This window comes from Bos javanicus, chromosome X (genome assembly GCF_032452875.1).
Source record: "Bos javanicus breed banteng chromosome X, ARS-OSU_banteng_1.0, whole genome shotgun sequence".
Lineage (NCBI taxonomy): Eukaryota > Metazoa > Chordata > Mammalia > Artiodactyla > Bovidae > Bos > Bos javanicus.
The window spans coordinates 8,681,045-8,704,018 of record NC_083897.1 but is presented as its reverse complement, the minus strand read 5'-3'; the positions used below and the strand labels follow the sequence as shown (position 1 = coordinate 8,704,018).

At 38.4% G+C, this 22,974-nt stretch overlaps 1 protein-coding gene across 3 annotated transcripts in view; it reads left to right on the top strand.

Moving 5' to 3' along the window:
* The window catches only part of TENM1 (teneurin transmembrane protein 1), a 911,501-nt gene that overhangs the window by 703,114 nt on the left and 185,413 nt on the right, over positions 1–22,974 (top strand). For all 3 annotated transcript variants that reach the window (XM_061409574.1, XM_061409573.1, XM_061409572.1), the window contains 3 exons: positions 1,180–1,365; positions 4,781–4,927; positions 21,862–22,078. In XM_061409574.1, the coding sequence (XP_061265558.1) occupies positions 1,180–1,365; positions 4,781–4,927; positions 21,862–22,078 (550 nt within the window). The remainder of the gene's footprint in view (positions 1–1,179; positions 1,366–4,780; positions 4,928–21,861; positions 22,079–22,974) is intronic.

Below are 22,974 nucleotides of genomic sequence, written 5' to 3'. Positions count from 1 at the left end.
GATCTCCTTCAGAATGGCCTGGTTGGATCTCCTTGCAGTCCAAGGGACTCTCAAGAGTCTTCTCCAATACCACAGTTCAAGTATACCTGAAATTTAAAAAAAAAAAAAATTTTTTTTTAAAAATTTAAAAAAATTAAAAAAAATAAAATAAAATAAAATTTAAAAAAAAAAAAAAAGAATCAATTCTTCAGCGCTCAGCCTTCTTCACAGTCCAACTCTCACATCCATACATGACCTCAGGAAAAACCATAGCCTTGACTAGACGAACCTTTGTTGGCAAAGTAATGTCTCTGCTGTTGAATATGCTATCTAGGTTGGTCATAGATAGTAATAAAACTCACTTGGATTCCAGAATATTCTCTTTTTCATTCACCCCAAACCTATGGCATTCTTTTGACAGGCTTTTATCTCCTTTCTGCCCCTCCAGCAAGGGAGTTTCATCAAGAAACAGTCTAACCAAACTTTTATTTTGGCTTTCTACTGTCATGATTTTATTAATATTCAGTGTGCCTCAAAAAATAAGTCAGTGAGACAGAAGAGAGAAACTGGACAGAACTGGTAATACATATTGATTACATTGGCTAAATATTGAATGGCATTTTGAGATAAGAAGATGTATAATAATCAATCAAGAGTCATTCTAAATATTTAAAATAAATGCAAATATCGTTAGTATGATCAGGGAAACCAGTTGATTACCATCATTGGCAGCTTTACCTCTTGTGTATTATGAATTGTATTAGAAAGTTATCACCTTTCTGATTGTAAATCCTGTCTTCCCAAATGAAGTTAGGATACTATTTTACTATGTGTGTTTTCCCCAGTGATTTCTTATAGCATCACAAAAATCTCTGCAACAAAATTTCTGTGGTCCTAATGAATTTTTAGTGAAAACCACTTGACATTTGTTTGCCACTGACTTCATTTCTGAGCCTTGAATGCTATTTTCATTTTTTAGACTCCTCAAAAGCAAGATGATTTAGAGTTTATTTTATACATAGAGACATAATTACCTTTTTTTAATAGAATTATTTGTACATTCACTCACATGCTAGAAGTCTTTGTGACCTTTTGAATATAGGTATAGATGGAAATTTTGGTCATTGTAATGTGTTTTTGAAAGAGTAGACTTTGGTTGTAATAAAATATGTAAATATATCTTCTTTAAATTCCCTACAGAGCTGTGTACCATGGAGTGTGGTAGCCATGGAGTCTGTGCAAGGGGAATTTGCCAGTGTGAAGAAGGTTGGGTTGGACCAACGTGTGAAGAACGCTCCTGTCACTCTCACTGTGCTGAGCATGGCCAGTGCAAAGATGGAAAATGTGAGTGCAGCCCTGGATGGGAGGGCGACCACTGCACAATTGGTAAGTACTTGAAACAAAGTACACTGGATTAACTGAGAAAGTAAAGCAGTCTAACAAATCAATCACCAGGGATTTTGTAGACTTTGAAATGGGAGGAGAGAAGTAGGAGGGTTGGCCATAAGTTTGAAAGTTTCTTTAACTAGGAGGTTTCCTGTTTTGAGGATAATATTTGATTTACTTCTTTGCCATTTTCTTTTTCATTACTTTGGTATTCTTTGTATTTTCTGCTTTCAAGTGTTTTGAGTTACTCAAATGAAAGATGATACATTAGAATAGTGTCATTAGTTAATAAGAGAAGGGCTTTTGTTGTAAAGGTAGCATTCAGTGGCCATTTTTCCTTTTGAAAAGTATGAATTGTTTTGGTTGAAAGTACTTAGATTGCCTCTAAGTCCCATTTCATTAAATGGCACTACTTTATCAGCGGCCACTCAATAGCATTAAGGACTATCTTTAATGCATAAGGCAGACACTCCTGACCTACCATCAAAAGAACATCTGTGTTGAATTGTTTATTGGGTAGTATAGATACTTTGTAACAAAGCATCCAGGCTGTGTCATCCCTCATCACCAATTTCACAAATTTTTAGGATACTGCCTGGGAGAACAGTCTGTGGGTATGAAAAAATCTATGTCATAGTCAATGTATCACATGGTCTTCACACCGTAAAAAAACACTAATTAATGTTTCAATTATAAAATACTTAATTAAAAAAATATAGCCCTTGACACACACATGTATCTGCCACAAAGGTTTCCCGTGTATAGAGAAGGACAAGTACGATTCCCATTGTTCAGCTAAGGAAAGTGGGTCACACAATGTTCCAATGTCATTCTATGAACACACAGAAAATTCATACAGTGCAAAAGCAAGCGTGAGCCTCTGGATACCCAGTTCGTTGTTGTGAGCTCTTTTTCCCCACTAGACTATACTACAGCTTTCATTTCTAGATGAAAGTATTTTGTTATAATGGTTGGAACATTCCAAAATAATGTATAATATATATAACACAATTTTAATAAACTGTATTATTACTCTGCTAAAGGTACAGTAAGTCTTGTTCTATGACTGTGGAAAATATTTAAAATTCATTGAAAAGGTGGTGAGGGGTGAGATTCAGACGCAGCTTAAGTAATTACATTCCTGCACTAGAGTAAGTTTATTGCCTTCACATAGGAGGATTCTAATATTGCAATGATTACCAAAGTGGCTACTCCAGAACCCCCTTCTAAAGATACTAGTCTTAAGAAGTTCAAGCTAGTGCTCTCTCACGAAAGTTACTACTGAAATATAAAAATGCAGTTCTTATACTTTTAACAAAATGTGACACTTTTTTAGGAAGCCTAATAGAGTTGCTTGCAAAAAAGCCATTAATATCTTTCCCAAAGAAAATATTACTCACAAACTACACAGGCCAGTGTACCAACTTTTGAGCTGCAGGCGTTTCAGTGTTCAGTTTTCTCTTCTCCTCCCAGGCAACAGATGGTAAACCATTAGTACTTGTATAGCTTTGGTCTCCCAGAAATTCATTCCATCACTCTTTTCCCCCCTTTTAGCTCACTACTTAGATGCTGTCCGAGGTAAGCTTGTTCTCTCTAGTTTTATAAGAGAAAATTATGTTAAGCAGAGAATATGCATGTGGGAAAGAAATTGTTGGTGGGTTTTGGTGGTGGTGGTGGTGGTGTTATTGTTTTTAATTTTGGCAATCTTAAGTGTAATATTGCCAGGTTCATGCTATAATAGACTTAAAAGTAATTTGCTTTCCCAATATCAATGCATTTTTTTTTGCCATAGAGTTTAATAGATCATTAAGCAGTTTTAAGAATTATTTTGCTTTGTCTTTATGTCGAGTTGTGTGTGTATGTCTGTTTATATTGACAGGGAAGTAATTATTAAATAAACTAGGTTTAGGTGGACAGCTGAACTTTTTATTTAACGTAACAATATAGCTTTATGTCCATGTATCCTTTCAAGGGCAGAATTATTCCCCTGTTAGTACCTCATCATCCATCCCCCCAGGGATTTGCATTTGATAGAGACTACAAGAGTTTTTCTGTCAGATACCCTGGTGCCTTTCATTACCTTAGCCTCAGAAGGTTGAAAATGTCCCATTCAAATTATTCCTAGTTTCTCTTTTTCCTTTGTATGTGCCTGAGACTGGAACTAGATAAATTTCTTTCTTGATCTTCTGCATGTTCATCCTATACTATTTTGTGATGAACATATACATATGTATAATCTTTTCATATTTTTTAACAGCCATCTGTCATTTTTTTTCTTCCTCTGTTGTTGATAGTTGCTAGAAAGACCATTTGTAAGAAATACTGGGTTGCTTCTACAGATTAAAAACAGCATTCTTTTGCTTTTTATACTTCTGGAATTTTCTTTCAAACAGAGAAAATGAAAAGAGCATTCGTTGGACTATCTAGAACTTGTAAAATCTAGATCTTGTTCTGCATTGCTACTGGGGAAATTTCCAGAAGCAATATGCCTTTGTTTCTCTCTCGAGCACTTGGGACATGCAGAGTTGTCCTTGGGGATAGCGTATCTCTGAACCACTGGTACAGAGAGTAGGTCATCCCTGAGAAACTAAATGTCTAAATAGAGAGCGTCATCAGCGTTTGTGGTTAGGGTTACCAGTGGATAGAAGTCATTTAAGCATAACGATTTTCTCTGGACTATATTTATTCAGTTATCCCTAGAATTCTGAAAGTCTAAATTTGGCATGCATGAATTCCACCAACATTTGTTGAGCACTGACAACAGGTATACTATTATGCTAGTTTCTGAGAGAAATACCAGATAAGTAAAAAAAAAAAATCAATCCTTAGCTCTCAGATCAATAATAATCTTGATGAGAAAAGCTGAAATGATGTAAAGCAAGTGCAGCATATTTCTAAGGCACCATATGGGCAATTAATGGTATGACCTGAATTGTATACCAACATACCTAAGTCCTGAAGCAACATATCACTAGGGAAAAATCAGCAGAGAGTGGCAGTAGTTAGGAGAAGTGCCTCTTCCTAGAGATGGCTGTCTTATCCCACCTTTTTCGCATAACTGGATACAATATCATCCATCCAGTTTTGATTGAAATGAGGAGATACCGTTTTTGAAAAGAAACAAAATGCATTGCTTGTCCCCATCACAGATTTTATCCTATCTGAATCAGAGGTTGGGAATTGGGGTTAGCATTAATAATGTTTAATTGGCTCTCTAAGGAAAAGCACAGCAGAGTAAGGGATAACAAGTTCCCTGGAAAAGTGGTATAAGCAAGCAAGCCCCTCCTCCATTTATTTAACACCTCATCTCAACATCTCACCAGATGATTCAGTTTTTCCCTATGGGCAGATACTTCATCGTTGGCCAATCCCATTGTGATGTCTCTGAATTTGTTACTCACTGCTGTCTTTCCAGATGGCTGCCCGGGGCTCTGCTTTGGAAATGGGCGATGTACCCTGGATCAAAATGGTTGGCACTGTGTGTGTCAGGTGGGTTGGAGTGGGACAGGCTGCAACGTTGTCATGGAAATGCTTTGTGGAGATAACTTGGACAATGATGGAGGTGAGTCATTTATTAAATGTCCATATAAGAAGGAATATCCCAGCCTCTAGCACAGTGATGACCAATCTGGCCAAAAGGGGAAGTTAAGAATCCTTGGTTTAAACAATATAAGATCATACTATGTTTCGAATCTCAATTCATTGAATATTTACTGTAACCAGGCAATACTCCAAACTCTTTGTGTGTATTATATGTCATTTCATGCTCACAATAACGCTATAAGGTATAGGTAATATTTTCCCTATTATTAAATAGAAAGGCTAATGCTTGGAGTGAAAATGGTAAGTGACTTTTCCAAGATCACACAGCTCAAAAGTGCCAGAACCAAGGTTCCAATTCAAGGCTATATGACTTCAGTTTCTCTTTTCTTAATTGTTACAACCATGCCAGCTCCCATACCTGTGGCATTTATTATGCTATATAAAATCCATGTGCCAACGTCTAAACTGTCAGATGCTGATGTACCTTGCACTACACACACTATGAGGTAGTTATCTTTATTCTTAGTTATTTAGGGCTCCCTCTTGTGTCTTTACTTTTTAGTAGCACTTTATATCTTTCAAAGGACACGGCATCAAGACAATTCACAGTAGAAATTTTATATTTAATTCAAGAGCTGCACATGTTTTAAAAAGCCATATGTGGCTCTGAGGCCTCAGGGTAACCACTTCTATTTTAGTCTAGCAAACAAAGTCATCTAATGCATTGTACAATCAGCCTCAAAACAACCCAGATCACTTCTGAATGAGCCTAAAACAATAAATCCTCTTACTTTCTAATCAAGAAAACATGAAATTGACAGGAAAAAAATAATTTCTAATTTCTGTATATTAACTTAAAATGAAGTAGGTTATTAAATTTAACTCCTCAAGGTTTCTACTTGTGCCTGGACAATTACATACCTTGTCATTTGAGCATGTAGGGCTTAAAACAATAAGGTTACAATCATCATTTAAGCAGAAAATTGGGCATAAAAGTGTCCTCTTTTATTGTTCTAGCTAACAGTTTGCCTTGAAAAGGTATAAGACCTTATGAATTTTAAGTAGAAACAACTTTCTCATTAAGAGCACAGGGCTTTGAAGTCAGAATTTCTGGATTCAAATATGAGCTCTGTTATATACTTCTAGCTGTTGGGTTTGGGAAGAGTTTCTTGCTATCTCTGTGCTTCAGTTTCCTTATCTTCAAAATGGGTCTGATAATAATAACTGTCTAATAGGGTTGTTATAAGTATTAAACAAGATATTTCATGTGAACTACTTGAGAGATGATAAACTACACCAATCACCACTCTGTCAATACAAAGGATAACAGACCGTTTTCTGAAGAGACTGTTCCTTCCTATCTAAATTAAAATTTTTGTTTGGGAGGCGAGAGTGAGATTTTCAATTAAATGGTACACTGATCAACTATTAACTTGCCTTTTATGGTTCACCAAGACTCATCTTCTTTTTCAAGCCTCATCCTCTACACCCATCATTCTCAGTCCATCATTTAAGTTCCAACTCAAGCTGTATCTCCCATGACGCCTGACATCCACCACCCTAGTCTACCATGCACATATACACCATACAATCCAGCACTTAATTATATCCTGTCTATATTGTTTTCTTGTTACATATTAAGTGTGACCCAGAGTCTATTTTTTTCTGTTTGTTTTTGGCCACACCACACAGCATGCGGGATCCTAGTTCCCCAACCAGGGATCAAACCCACACCTGCTGCATTGGAAATGCAGAGTCTTAACCACTGGACCACCAAAGAAGTCCGAGCGTCCATAGTTTGGTGCCAAATATAATTACTAGTAGAATTAGCTCACTTGTATTGTGCTTACGATGTACAAGGCACTGTGCTGAGTCCTTTATGTGAATTATTTCACCTAATCTCCATGAGGTTGAAACTACTATTAACTCTACTGTACAAATTAGGAAACTGAGGCACCGAGAAGTTAAATAAAATGCTCAAGATCATATAGAAAGTAAATGACAGAGCCAGAGTGTAAACCTAGGTAGTCTGCTTATTTACAAAAAGGATTGAAGGTGTAGTAATAGAAATTTCTCAATTGATATATTGATTCAAATGATATGCTCAGAAAATACTTTAACAACCTATGCAAGTAAAATTTCTGACTCAGTGTTGAGCCACAATAAGTTTCCTCCCTTAATAATATACAGCTTTATTTTAAAAAAATAATTGAATGTTTAATTATCAAGCATTTTTTTGTGGCCTCAAGTTTACCTCAGGGGAGTCAAAAATGTTTAATGAATGGATCAGTTAAATAGTAATGAAATAGTGGATTATCAAATTTCAATATCTGTGGTATATATAGATGCAAAAGGTATAGAAGATGTTGCTGAATCTGTTTCGACCTATGAACGTTGCTTTAAAAATGTGCATATATGTGAGAATCAAAAATGAAGGACCCGATGTGATTTTAGTATATTTATATGATTGTCTCTTTAGGGAGTAGGATGGGGAGGCTCCTTGGTGGGATTAAGATGATACTGATGACAAATAAATATTTAGCTCTTCCTTGAGATGGAAAGATAGATTAAATAGCTGGATTAAATAGCCTCTGAAAGTCCCATGACTGAAATTTTGGACAATAAATGTGTTTTTATACTGTTTAAGTAACACCCCTAAGAATACATTAAATGCCCTTTATTTGTTGGTCTCAGTTTTCCAACTATCCAGAATGGCAGGGTTCATTTCCAGCCATCCAAAATGGTTGGATATGCCTTATGATGAATATTTGCATACTTGTTTGTGCATGTAGGTGTGTGAGTTTTAATTAAATCAGAAAGTACCAATTGAACCTTTTGGGGAGAAAAATATGGTCCTTATTTTTTTTAATGTTAATTCTTTTTTTTTTTTTTAATTTATTTATTTATTTATTTTTCTTCCAATTTTATTTTATTTTTAAACTTTACATAATTGTATTAGTTTTGCCAAATATCAAAATGAATCTGCCACAGGTATACATGTGTTCCCCATCCCGAACCCTCCTCCCTCCTCCCTCCCCATACCATCCCTCTGGGCCGTCCCAGTGCACCAGCCCCAAGCATCCAGCATCATGCATCAAACCTGGACTGGCAACTCGTTTCCTACATGATATTTTACATGTTTCATTGCCATTCTCCCACATCTTCCCACCCTCTCCCTCTCCCACAGAGTCCATAAGACTGTTCTATACATCAGTGTCTCTTTTGCTGTCTCGTACACCGGGTTATTGTTACCATCTTTCTAAATTCCATATATATGCGTTAGTATACTGTATTTATGTTTTTCCTTCTGGCTTACTTCACTCTGTATAATAGGCTCCAGTTTCATCCATCACCTTAATGTTAATTCTTAAGAAATCTTCAGTTTCCAAAAAAACGTTACAGTAACTTTCAAGCAGTTGCTTCAAGTAGCTGCTATCTCATTACTCCATATCATTGCTGATACATAAAGAATGGCAGGATTGTGTTTTTTGCATTGCAATCAGCTTTGAATACTCATTAGTATTACTGCTACTTCCTGCAGCTCTGACTTTAGTTACACTCTGATTCAGTGCATTGTGACTCTTGGTAACTAATTGGGCTGCATTGAATATGTGGGTGTCACAGGTCTCGGAGCTACCTTAGAACTCCTTAAACAGTAAAAACAGAACCAAGAACACTTGGATTTTTTTAATATGCGAGAAAAGAGAAAACTCTCTTTTGCATTTTATATATATATAAACTAATTACCACAGAAATCACAAATCTATCAAATGTCTTAACCTCATATATCCCTTTAGTCAACAAGCACACAGCATGTGCACAATCTTGTGCTTGAAAGAGGAGACTTAACCTTATGGTAACCACATTTTCATGTGTTAATCATGTGTCTTGCTTTGTTGTTGTTGTTCAGTCACCCAGTCATGTCCAACTCTTTGCAACCCCATGGACTACAGCATGCTAGGCCTTCCTGTCCTTCACCATCTCCCAAAGTTTGCCCAAGTTCATGTCCATGGCATCGGTGATGCCATCCAGCTATCTCATTCTCTGATGCCCTCTTCTCCTCCTACCCTCAATCTTTCCCAGCATCAGGGACTTTTAAAATGAGTCAGCTATTTTCATTAGGTGACCAAAATACTTCACCTTCAGCATCAGTCCTTCCAATGAATATTCAGGGTTGATTTCCCTTAAGATTGACTGGTTTGATCTCCTTGCAGTCCAAGAGACTTTCAGGAGTCTTCTCAGCACCACAGTTTGAAGGCATCAATTCTTTGTCGTTCTGCCTTCTTTATAGTCAAGCTCTCACTACCGTATATGACCACTTGACTGTACAGACCTTTGTCAATGGAGTAATGTCCTGCTTTTCAACACATCGTCTAGGTTTGTCATAGCTTTCCTGCCTAAAAGCAATCATCTCCTTATTTCATGGCTGTAGTCACTATCTGCAGTGATTTTGGAGCTCAAGAAGAGGAAATCTGTCACTGGTTCCATCTTTTCCCCTTCTATTTGCTGTGAAGTAGTGGGGCTAGATGCCATGATCTTAGTATTTTTAATATTTAGTTTTAAGCTGGTTCTTTCACTCTCCTCCTTCACCCTCATCAAGAGGCTCTTTAGTTCCTTTTTGCTTTCTGCCATTAGACTGGTATCATCTTCATATCTGAGATTGTAGATGTTTCTCCCACATATCTTGATTCCAACTTGTAATTTATCCAGCCCAGCATTTCTCATGATGTAGTCAGCATACAGGTTAAACAAACAGGGTGACCTCAAACAGCACTGTCGTACTCCTTTCTCAATCTTGAACCAATCAGTTGTTCCATACAGGGTTCTAACTGTTGTTTCCTGACCAGCATATAGGTTTCTCAGGAGATAGGTAAGATGGTCTGGTATTCCCATCTCTTCAAGAGCTTTCCACAGTTTGTTATGATCCACACAGTCAAAGGTTTTAGCATAGTTGGTGAAACAGAGGTAGATGTTTTTCTAGAATTCCCTTGCTTTCTCTATGATCCTGTGAATGTTGGCAATTTGATCTTTGGCTCCTTTGCCTTTTCTAAACCCAGCTTAGACATCTGGAAGTTCTTGGTTTGCATAATGCTGAAGCCTAGCATGCAAGATTTTAAGCATGACCTTACTAGCATGGGTGCTTAGTCGCTCAGTCATGTCCAACTCTTTGTGACCCCATGGGCTGTAGCCAGCCAGGCTCCTCCATCCATGGGAGTTCTCCAGGCAAGAGCACTGGAGTGGGTTGCCAGGCCCTCCTCTACTAGCATGGGAGATGAGTGCAATTGTTCAATAGTTTGACCATCCTTTAGTACTTACCCTTCTTGGGAATTGGGATAAGGATTGACCTTTTCCAGTCCTGTGGCCACTGCTGGGTCTTCCAGATTTGCTGACCTATTGAGTGTAACACCTTGATGGCATCATCCTTTATGGTTTTGAATACCTCTACCAGAATTCCATCTGAAGAACTATGTGTGCCTGAGGAACTATGGATGGAGGTCCGTAATATTGTACAAGGGGCAGTGAACAAAACTATCCCAAAGAAAAAGAAAAGCAAAAAGGCAAAGTGGTTATCCAAGGAGGCTTTACAAATAGATGAGGAAAGAAGAGAAGCAAAAAACAAGGGAGAAGGGGAAAGGTACATCCAACTAAACACAGAGTTCCAAAGAATAGCAAAGAGAGGCAAGATGGCCTTCTTCAATGAACAATGCATAAAACTAGAGGAAAACAACAGAAGTGGAAAGACTAGAGATCCCTCGGGAAAATTGAAGATATCAAGGGAATATTTTGCCCAAAGGTGGGCACAATAAAGGACAGAAATGGTAGAGACCTAGTAAATGCTGAAGAGATCAAGAAGAGATGGAAAGAATACACTGAAGAATTGTACAAGACAGATCTTAATGAACCGGACCACTACGATGGTGTGGTCAATCACGTAGAGCCAGACATTCTGGAGTGTGAAGTCAGGTGGGCCTTAGGAAGCACTGCTGTTAATAAAGCTAGCGTCCTGATTTAGGATTTGGAAAATTAATCACCATATATTACAGGCTCATATGAATTGACATGAGAAAAGAAGTTTAGACATTATATTAACTGAATCAGAATAGCTAAAACAAAGAATAGTGAGAACAAGCTAGAACTATCATATGTTAAAGAATAATTTTAAACTATGGTAATTAAAACAAAGTGGTAGTAATGTAAGAGTAGACAGACCAATACAACCAAATAAAAGCTCAGGAACACACCCCAGTACAAGTAGTTACTATCTGATAAAACCAAGCATCAGAAGTCAGTAGGGAAAAGAAGCATTATGAAGTAAGAGGTGCTGAGTCAAATATGCAGATAACACCACCCTTATGGCAGAAAGTGAAGAAGAACTAAAGAGCCTCTTGATGAAAGTGAAAGAGGAGAGTTAAAAAGTTGGCTTAAAGCTCAACATTCAGAAAATTAAAACAATGGCATCCGGTCCCATCATTTCATGGCAAATAGATGGGGAAACAGTGGAAACAGTGGCTGACTTTATTTTTTGGGCCCCCAAATCACTGCAGATGGTGACTGCAGCCATGAAATTAAAAGATGCTTATTCCTTGGAAGGAAAGTTATGACCAACCTAGACAGCATATTAACAAGCAGAGACATTACTTTGCCAACAAAGATCTGTCTAGTTAAGGCTACGGTTTTTCCAGTAGTCATGTATGGATGTGAGAGTTGAATAAAGAAAGCTGAACACTGAAGAATTGATGCTTTTGAACTGTGGTGTTGGAGAAGACTCTTGAGAGTCCCTTGGACTGCAAGGAGATCCAACCAGTCCATCCTAAAGGAAATAAATCCTGAATATTCATTGGAAGGACTGATGTTGAAGCTGAAACTCCAATACTTTGGCCCCCTGATGTGAAGAGCTGACTCATTTGAAAAGACCCTGATGCTGGGAAAGATTGAGGGCAGGAGGAGAAGGGGATGACAGAGGATGAGATGGTTGGATGGCATCACCGACTCAATGGACATGAGTTTGAGTAAACTCTGGGAATTGGTGATGGAAAGGGAGGCCTGGTGTGCTGCGATTCATGGGGTCACAAAGAGTCGGACATGACTGAGCAACTGAACTGAAACAACTATTAAGAAAAAAAACTTAGGTTTTCAATTTATGCCATATTCCAAAAGAATAAAATATATAGAAATACTCAAGCTGATTAATGAGTTGAAAGTAAAAGAAAACTCAAACACAATTAGAAGAAAGTATAGTGATAGATCTCAAGATTGGAAAGGACTTCTCAAACATAAAAGCTAGGAAATAAACCACAATAGGAAAAGAATGATAAATTGGACTTCGTAAAAATTTCAAACTTCTTTGTATTCTTTGGCTGAGTTTATAGATCATTCAACATCTATTTGGAGATCTCAAAACCTGCATTGTCTGATATGGTAGCCACTAGCCACATGTGACTATTTAAATATGATTGAAATAACCTTAAAAATCTCCTTTCTCAGCTGCACTAGCCACATCTCAATTGCTCAGTGGTCACATGAGGCATGTGACTACTGTGTTAGGGCGTATCTAGAGCATTCCTATCAATGGCGAAAGGTCTATTGGAGAGTGCTGATCCAAATGTTTGATTCAAAATTTTACCTTTCAGCCCAACATTTCAAATTGGGTACCCAATTTTCCACTCATTCATCACTGCCTTGTGCCAAGTATTGTGCTTGACACTAAGGAGAAAAAGACAAATGACTTTCTGCCTGCACAAGTTTATGGTTTACATATTAAACAAGAAACCACAGAATTAAGTATATATTTACAATTGTGAAGAGTGCCATAAGGTTTTCACAGTGCTATAAACATGTATAGCAGAACCTAACCAGGTCTATGTGGCAAGGGAGGCCTGCCATGAGTCAAAAGAAGAATGTTCCAGGCCAAGGAAACAGCATGTACAAATGCCCTGAGGTGAAACTGTACTAGACTCTTCTAGAAAGTGAAAGATAAGTTATTGTGGCTGGAATACAGTGAGTCAAGGAGAGATTGGTAGGAGGTGAGAATATAAAGGTAGGCACTGGCCAGATTATACAGAACATTGTAAATTTTAAAAGATTATCAGCTATCAAAGATTATTTTATTCACTCAAGTTATAAAGGAATGAAGGTGAATTTTTATACTGTGGAAAGATTGCCACAGAGGTTAAAAAGATGCATAATAAGAGTGTTTAATCAAAACAGCCTTTTTCCCTCTTATCTTTTAAGTATTTGTCACCTGTTTGTCAAAGTTTTTCTTATATAAATTCTTCCAGTGGGCTATATTCATATTCATTGGTAAAATCAATAAGTTAATTGCCTAAAAGAGAATGATCTTCCAGGAATCATTCTTCATAACAAGTCACCATTCATTAAGGACAATAGCTATTTGCAAGCCAGTTTAATGATGTAGTGTTTCTAGATCTAGAAATCAGCACCATGGGTGAATTATGAACACATATAAGCTCATGGATCAATAAGCCTCATGTTTTGAATGTCACCAGCATCCTGCAGTGTTTAATAAATAGGAAAATGAAATAGAAGGAGCAGTGAATTGATAACATTTGCTCTGTTTAAGGGCCCCTCCACTTACTTTTAAGCTTTGGCTGAGAAAAGAGGCTTGGCATTGGAAGTATATTCCTTATTTTTTCTTCTGACCATATCCCCCTTCATTTCCAAGGAACTCATTTATTAGAAGATCATCTTAGTTATGAGAACCTAAACTGCCAAGTGACTTCAGATATAAGTGGAAGTTGGAACATCTAAACTCTATAACTCAGTTAACCATTCTATAACTAGATTTGTCACATCATCTATCAACTAAGGCTAATAATACTTGACATCTTCCTGCTTGTGGTGAGAATGAATAAGAATGTTTGAAGTAGGGCTTTCCTGGTGGCTCAGACAGCAAAGAATCTGCCTGCAGTGCAGGAGACTTGGGTTTAATCCCTGAGTTGGGAAGATCCCCTAGAGAAGAAAATGGCTACCCACTCCAATATTCTTGCCTGGAGAATTCCATGGGCAGAGGAGCCTGGAGGGCTATAGTCCATGGGGTTGCAAAGAGTCGGACATGATGAGCAACTAACACTTTCACCTTTTTTCACTTTCAATATAAAGTGGGTAATAAAGGTGTGGTGTCAACGAAGAATCCATCTGTAACTTACATATTTTGATGCATTAATTGAACATTTATTAATTTCTAGGTACATTTATAAGTGTCCTATAAATAGGACTTTTAAGACATCCATTTATTCATCCAACAAATATTTATTGAATGCTTACTTGGACTCAGGCACTGTTCTAGTCATTAAGGAAATAGCAATGAATAAAGAAGACTAAATCCTTGTTTCATGGATCTTATATTCTAGTTATGAGAGGCAAACAATAAACCCCCCAGTTTTTTAAACAGTATGATAGAAGCTGGTAAGTGTTATGGAGAAATTTTTAAACAGGTTAAAACAAGATAGGAATGTGCAACAGAGGTGAACTTTTAAATATTGTGGTCAGAGGAAGCCTCACTGAGAAGGTGGCATTTGAGTAAAGAATTAAATGAAGTAAGGAGTGGGCCATATTAACACTGGAGAGAAGTTTCCAGGCATAGACATAGTGGTGAAGGGAGTTGTGGGATATGGTAATGGGAGGGAGGTGAGGTAAGAGAGAGATGGTGGAGAACCAGACTATGAGAAAACAGGTCTTTGTCAGAATGCTGGCTTTTATTCTGAGCAATGTGGAAGCCATTGATGGCAGGTGGGGAGGACGTGAACATTAGTGGAATATAAACAATTTACTTTCCTGATGCAGAAGAGTAACTGTATAGGTTATAGCAATAACAACGATTTAGGCAGTTACAATGCAAATGCCCTTAACCTCTCCCACTTTCTTTTTACTAATACAGCAAAATACTAAGGTGAAAGTCAGCCTGAGTAAATGAAAAAAGATGAATTATAGACTATTTCCAAAGGAAATACAATCATATTACCTTTGATGCTTATAAGAGCAACAATGAAGCTACCAGGATTTCCTAGTAGAGGCCTTGCTTTAGTAAATATTTATGAATGATTCAAAATTAGTCCATTGTTTGTAGATTCCTAAATGTCTGAGAAGATTCTGTTCAACTGAATCATTGGAATGATCAGCCCTTCAATTTCCTTTTCATTATTAATTTGCTTGGCAGATCCTCTACTCTATACACACTGAAAAGGTTAAGCTTCAGTCCAGCCCCTGTCCAAATGATAACAAATTCTGAACTTGTGAAATTCAATGAATAAAGATTTACTGTAGCATTAGTGTCCATTTAGAGCCACATAGATTCCTACCTATCTGACAACCTAATGAAGCAGAGTTCACAAAATGAACAAGTTCTAATGAACTGAATATGCTACAGAGAAGTTAATTGCCCTCTGGTCAGTGATAAGGCAACTTGAAAAAACGTGAGTCTGAACATTTTAAGCTGCCACTGCAGACCATTAACATCTACCCCTAGGACTCTGTCCCTGGACTCTTTGTTGTCTGTACAGACTAGAATTTGGTTAATGACCATAGCTAAGTAACATTTATTGAGAGTGCTAGCTACTAAACCCTAAGCGCTGTGCTAATATGATCATGATAGCATGTGATGATCCTCACAACAGCCCTCTACTCATCCCATCTAACAGATGAGGAAACAGAATCCAGGAGTTGCACTGATTTGTAAATGGCAAAGTCAAGGTTAGACCAAAGTTGTCTGATTCTTTCACCTTAACCACTTCATGTGTTCTAAATACTACATTAAGGGACTTCCCTGGTGGTCTAGCGTCTATGACTCTCTGCTCCCAATGCAGGGGGCCTGGGTTTGATCTGGAAAATCCCATGGACTGAGGAGCCTGATGGGCTGCAGTCCATGGGGTCGCTAAGAGTCGGACACGACTGAGCGACTTCATTTTCACTTTTCACTTTCATGCATTGGAGAAGGAAATGGCAACCCACTCCAGTGTTCTTGCCTGGAGAATCCCAGGGACAGGGGAGCCTGGTGGGCTGCCGTCTCTGGGGTCGCACAGAGTCGGACATGACTGAAGCGACTTAGCAGCAGCAGCAGCAGGGAACTAGATCCCACAGGCCATAACTAAAAGATCCTGCATGTCTCAATGAAGACTGGAGATCCCATGTACCACAACCAGGACCTGGCACAGTCAGCTAAATAAATATTTTTAAAATAGCTAAATATTATATTAATCAGGCACTTGGAGGTCTTACACCGAGGTCAATAGTACTAGTAATACTGCTTGGATGATAATGTCAGGCATGTTATTTGTAGTCAGAACACTGGGTATTAATATGGCTCCCAAATTTCTTCCAACCACATTTCGGCCCCCCCTCATTTATTTGTGAAATGGAGATGAGAATGTCTACCGAACAGGGTTGTCACAGGGATTTAGTTAAAATAATACACATGGGAGTACCTAGTGCCATACCTGACGCGTATTAACTAAACTATGCTGTTGCGGCTGCTGTTTAGTCACTAAGTTGTGTCCGATTCTTTGTGACCCTGTGCACTGCAACCCTCCAGGTTCCTCTGTCCATGGGATTTCCCAGGGAAGAATACTGGAGTGGGTTGCCATTTCCTTCTCCAGGGGATCTTCCTGACCCAGGGATCTAACCCACGCTTCCTGCATTATAGGCAGATTCTTTACCACTGAGCTACCTGGAAGGCCGTTAACTAATCTATGCATGCTTGCATGCATGCGTGCATACTAAGTCACTTCAGTCATGTCCAACTCTTTGCAACCCTATGGACTGTAGCCCACTAGGCTCCTCTGTCCATGGGATTCTCTAGGCAAGAATACTAGAGTGGGTTGCCATGCCCTCCTCCAGGGGGCCTTCCCCACCCAGGGATAGAACCCCCATCTCTAGTGTCTCCTGCATTGGCAGGCAAGTTTTTTACCACTAGTGCCACCTGAGAAGCCCCTCACTAATCTGTACATGTTGCCAAATCCTTTTGGATAGCCTACCATGAACTAGCTGTCCCTTTTCATCAAAGTGATGATATGGGCGCTGTCCCTAAGATGATATATATTTGTAAATTCATTTTAAGGATTAGGAAAATATGGGTTTTCCCTGTATCATTCATATTCCCTTATTCAATCTGGCTTTCAACCAAGGGCATGCATCTAATAGGTAAAAGTTAAATAGTGAAGAAATGTTCCGAAGAAATCAGTGTCCTTGATCTTCATGATCGCCAACTGAGCCAGCTGGAATGGCCCTTACCTGGCTAGCAAAGCTAGGATCAGTGAATGCTGTATTTAGTCCTTTAAGACAATTTAACCTCCCCTTTTTTTTGCCTGCTTTTATTTTTATTCCTTTAAAGGGAATAGGCCCCAAAAGTAAAATAAGTTAACATTTCATGTGTCCATATCTGACACCTTGAGCCTGGCTGTCAGGAGGGTGCCACAGCTTCCAGTTCAGAAAGATAAAAGATCCATTAATACCCAAAGGAAGAAAAAAAGCAACCCACACACAAGCAGTGTGACTGTCATTTACACTTCTTTGTAACAGTCTAGACATACTGTATGGAGTGTTATCCAATGTGATAATTGGTAAGTAGATCTTTGCCCATGTACTGGGCTTACCTATGAATTATAATTCAAGGGTTGCATACCATTATTGGTTGGCTTGCCTGTAGCCTTTCTAGATTCAAGAGAAGTTGTACTATTCTCTCAGAAAACAGAGGTCGTAGAGGGTCAACCCCCTATAATAGACAATTATGGCATATGAAACATTAGCTTGGAGTTTATAGCACATAATTCTATGAGAATGTGAGTCCAAATTTTCAACTGGCTCTGTGTTTAGTTTTAGACTCCAGTTTTGAAGATCATTTGGGTATTACTATTTATTTAAAATCCATTTCTTTTCAAAAATAAGTTAGAATCATGCGGTAGACAGATTGAAACCTCTGAAAGCCCAATCTTATGACTACTGCATTTGCTGCCAATTTGAAAGATAAAGGTAACTGCCCATCTGAAAAAGTAGTTTTTCATTGTTTAGTATTTTATGCACAATTCCAGACATCGGAAAACAGTTTTTATCAGACTGATATTTTTGCCAGCTTTTCAGCACATTGGATGTTTCATTAGCAGAGTCAAGAGGGAAGGTGCTAAGAGGAGGCTATGAACAATGTCCTGGAGGGAGAGGTGGTTGTGGCATCTACAATCTAGAGAAAATCTGTTCATAAAATTTGCTGAATGAGGGGAGAAAGGGGACCAGAAGGGAACCTCTTAGTGAAACTAATCCACACTTAACAATTATTCATCAGTGAAAAAGAAACATATATACAGAAAAGCAAAAATCGGGGGCAAAAATATACTGAACTAACAGCGGAGGCCAGAAAGCAGCAAACTGCATTTTAAATCAAAGTAGTGTCTATAGTACAGGGAATTTGAAAGGACCTCATGTGGGGAAAAATATTTCCTGGGTGCCCTGGGGCTACTGCTCCAAATGCCTACTCCCTTGGTGTTCCTGGCTTCCATTGCCTCCAGCTGTGGTGCCTCCCCCTCCAGCTCAACAGGAGCAGTCTTGTAAGCACCTGTGAGCGAGCAAAAGAGCCACATGAAAACCGTGCCAGTGACTTTCATCATCAGCCTAAGGAGCTGTGATCCATCCGCACCTCCCTATTCCACGGCAAGCAAGAAGTTGAGCATCTTTATATTTATCCTTGTTAAGCATTGACACTAGAGCTACTTGTCTGCTTTAAGGACCTTGCAAGGACCTTAATTTTTATTTTTCTGTATTGGATGTAGAATGAAGTGTCTATATGCTCAGTTAATCTCTCCAGCCCCTTCTGTTTGCAGTTAACTCTCTTGTAACACCTACTGCAGGTTTAACAAGTGTATGAGTCAGCTGTTTTGTGTGCCTATTCCTCCTACTAAGCTCTGAGCTCCTAAAGACAGGAAAAAAGTTGGTTTTAGCTTTTTACTTTCCAGGCGCCTAACACAGTGCTGTGTACCTACAGTCAGCCCTTTGTATCCTCGCATTCCGTATCTATAGATCCAACCAACTGCAGATCAAAAATATTTGGAAAAAAAGAAGAATTCCAGAAAGTTCTAAGAGCAAAACTTGACACACCCCTCATAACTATTTACATAGCATTTACATTATACTTATAACTGTGTACATGGTATTTACATTGTATTAGTTCCCTGGTCAGCAGTAAAGAATCCTTCTGCCAATGCAGTTCGATCCCTGGGTCAGAAGATCCCCTGGAGGAGGGCATGGCAACCCACTCCAGTATTCTTGCCTGGGAAATCCCATGGACAGAGAAGCCTGGCAGGCTACAGTCCACAGGGTCACAAAAAGTTAGACAGGACTTAGTCACTAAACAACAAAGGCATTATAAGTAATCTAGAGATGACAAAGTATGCAGGAGGATATGCATAGGTTATGTGCAAATAGTATACCATTTTATATAAAAGAGTGAGTCCCCTCATGGCTCAGATGGTGACGAGTCTGCCTACAATGCAAGAGACCGGGTTCGATCCCTGGGTCAGGAAGATCCCCTGGAGAAGGGAGTGGCAAGCTACTCCAGTATTCTTGCCTGGAGAATCCCGTAGACAGAGCAGCCTGGCAGGCTAGAGTCCATGGAGTCACAGAGTCAGACACAACTGAGCGGACTCACACTTTCACTTTTGAGTGTCTTCTGATTTGGGTATCCGTGGGGGTCCTGGGACCAATCACCCTCAGATACCAAGGAATGACTGTATTCTCAAGTCTCCCTTCCTCCTAGAACCCCTGTGTACCACATCATTCCTCTACCAAAGAATGAAGCTTTTATGTGATATATTTATTTGAGCAACCCTGGATTCTTGAGTCTGGAATAAATGGTGAAGGCCTAGAATGAAACAGAGTGACTTATCACTAAATACAGGAAGTTACCTTAGTATATGCCTCGAATAATGCTGTTCGGGACAAGTAAGTTCTAGTCACTTCTACAGATTCTCAAAAAAAGTGGTTCTGAAAATTTAGTATGCTTCAAAATCACCAGATTAAGTATGGCATAATCCTGGGCTCTGAGAAAATTCTGCTTTAATAGGTGGGACTGAAGAATATACAGGTTTAATAAACTCTCCGGTAATTGATTCAAGCTCTCCAGGTAATTTTCAGAAGTGAAAATCACCGCCGTACTTTAGACATTTTGTCACCATAAGGATACCAACTTCTATTGTGGCAGTTAGGACTAGACAAGTGTGTTGGGAGAATTTTTTAAAGTACAGACAAATTTAGGTTGGTAAACCTTTGTTAATTGTATGTTCAGAAATGTACATGATGTGATAAATTCAAAAAAATATAAGAAATAGTTATTTTCCTGAAGGGATGGTCTTGCTGAGGAAGAAGGAAACTTCAAAAGAGTGATATCTATTTTATCAGTTCAGTTCAGTCACTCAGCCATATCCAACTTTTTGCTACCCCATGGACTGCAGCACATCAGGCTTTCCTGTCCATCACTAACTCCTGGAGCTTGTTCAAACTCATGTCCATTGAGTCAGTGATGCGATCCAACCATCTCATCCTCTGTCATCCCCTTCTCCTCCTGCCTTCAATCTTTTCCAGCATCAGAGTCTTTTTAAGAGTCAGTTCTTCGCATCAGGTGGCCAAAGTATTAGAGCTTCAGTTTCAACATCAATCCTTCCAAGGAATATTCAGGACTGATTTCTTTTAGGATTGACTGGTTTGATCTCCTTGCAGTCCAAGGGAGTCTCAAGAGTCTTATTCATGGCTGTACATGTGTTCCCCATCCTGCACCCCCCACCCATCTCCCTCCCTGTGGTGGGTTCATGTTGATATATGGCAAAACCAACACAATATTGTAAAGTAATTAGCCTTCAATTAAAATAAATAAATGTATATTAAAAAAAAGAGTCTTCTTCAACACCACAGTTCAAAAGCATCAATTCTTCAGCGCTCAGCTTTCTTTATGGTCCAACTCACACATCCATACATGACTACTGGAAAAAACCTAGCTTTGACTAGACGGACATTTGTTGGCAAAGTAATGTCTCTGCTTTTGAATATGCTGTCTAGGTTGGTCATAGCTTTTCTTCCTAGGAGCAAGCATCTTTTAATTTCATGGCTGCAGTCATCATCTGCAGTGATTTTGCAGCCCAAGAAAATAAAGTCTGTCAATGAATACTGGAATGGGGCCAGTTCCCTTCTCCAGGGGATCGTCCCAACCCAGGGATTGAACCCAGGTATCCCCGCATTGCAGGTGTATTTTTTACCATCTGAGCCACCAAGGAAACCCTATCTATTTTATACATCATATCAGTAGTGTATATGTATCAATATCCCAAAACCTTCCACCCCTCTTCCCCTTTGATATCCATGTATGTTTTTCCCTACATCTGTATCTCAGTTCCTGTCCTGCAAATAGGATCATCTATACCATTTTTCTAGATTCTACATATATGCATTAGTATATGACATTTATTTTTCTCATTCTGACTTTCTTCACTCTGTGTGACACTCTCTAAGTCCATCCATGTCTCTACAAATGACCCAGTTTCATTCCTTTTTATTGGTAATATTCCCTTGTGTATATATACACCACATCTCCTTTGTCTATTCCTGTTGATGAACAGTAGAAACTAAGACAACATTGTAAAGCAAGCATACGCCAATAAAAATTAATTTTTTAAAAAGTGGTAACTCATAGAATACTCTCTTCAAATGCTAACCAATGTAGCACTACAGGAGGACTCAGGAAGGAAAGATTTATGAACAAAATAGTTTGAATTTCACTGATGTGCCATGTAAACTCAGAGACAGTGATAGATACATCATGAGAAATATGTGAATTTAATAGATCCTAAACTCAAAACATGGACAGTTACCTTTGGCTATATTCTAGATTTTTCTCCATTTGTGCATATTTTAAATTATGTTGTTTCTCCCGAAGCTAAATTTCAAAATTTTCTTTTTCAGATGGTTTGACTGACTGTGTGGACCCAGATTGTTGTCAACAAAGCAACTGTTATGTCAGTCCTCTCTGCCAGGGCTCACCAGATCCTCTTGACCTCATTCAGCAAAGCCAATCTCTCTTGTCTCAGCACACTTTAAGACTCTTCTATGATCGAATCAAATTCCTTATTGGCAAGGACAGTACTCATGTCATTCCTCCAGAGATCTCATTTGACAGCAGGTATATATGTATTTATTTTATTCCTTAATGAACAGTGGTCATGTTTTTCTTTAACTGTGAAAGAAACACACACATATACGCACAAAACTCACATGATGTATATTATTCATGGTGAAGTGTAAGCAAGGCTTTTAATGACAAAAACAAAAGTATAATTTACAAATTTATTGTTTATCTTCTGGATTGATCCCTTGAAAAATTATTGAATTTCAGAAACTAAATTTTAAGTTTCGTTCTATGGGTGTAAAACGTTTCCAGATGAGAGAATTGGGTGCATTTGATATTCTAAAGTGAAATGCAAGACGTGCGAAAATCTGTCTTCTAAGGAAGCTCAGATGTGTGAATTGTCACTAAAGGCCTGAGACCAAAATCCAACCCATTAGATGAAATTTTTTTTTAATTAACTTACTTATTTGAAATGTAATAACATGAATTTGCTCATTGTCCTTCTCTGCTTCATCTTCAGCAATGATAGGTTTTAGTCATTAGCACTAGATATAAGTAACTCAATATTTCTGATCGCTTAAAAATGTCCTCTTTTGTTCATGCCACAGTTAAACATATTTAAATATTGTTGTTAAACAGTAAGGATGTTTATCTCTCAAAATAGAAAGTCCAGCAGTTGTGGGGTTCAGGGGTTGGCTCAGCTGAGGCTTCAGTCCCATCATCAAGGCCCCAGGTGCTTTACATTTCTCTAATCTACCACGTTCAGCAGAAACTTCATTCTCAGGTTTGATAGAAAGATGGTTGTGGCAGCTGCAAGTTCAATTCAGATGCAATAAAGACCAGAGGATAAAAAAGAAATACCACCCCCAGCATGGAATATAGAGTCTTCCCTTCATTCTGTTTCTGATATTTCAGTAGCTTCTAGACTATTACAAACAGAAAGTTTAAAA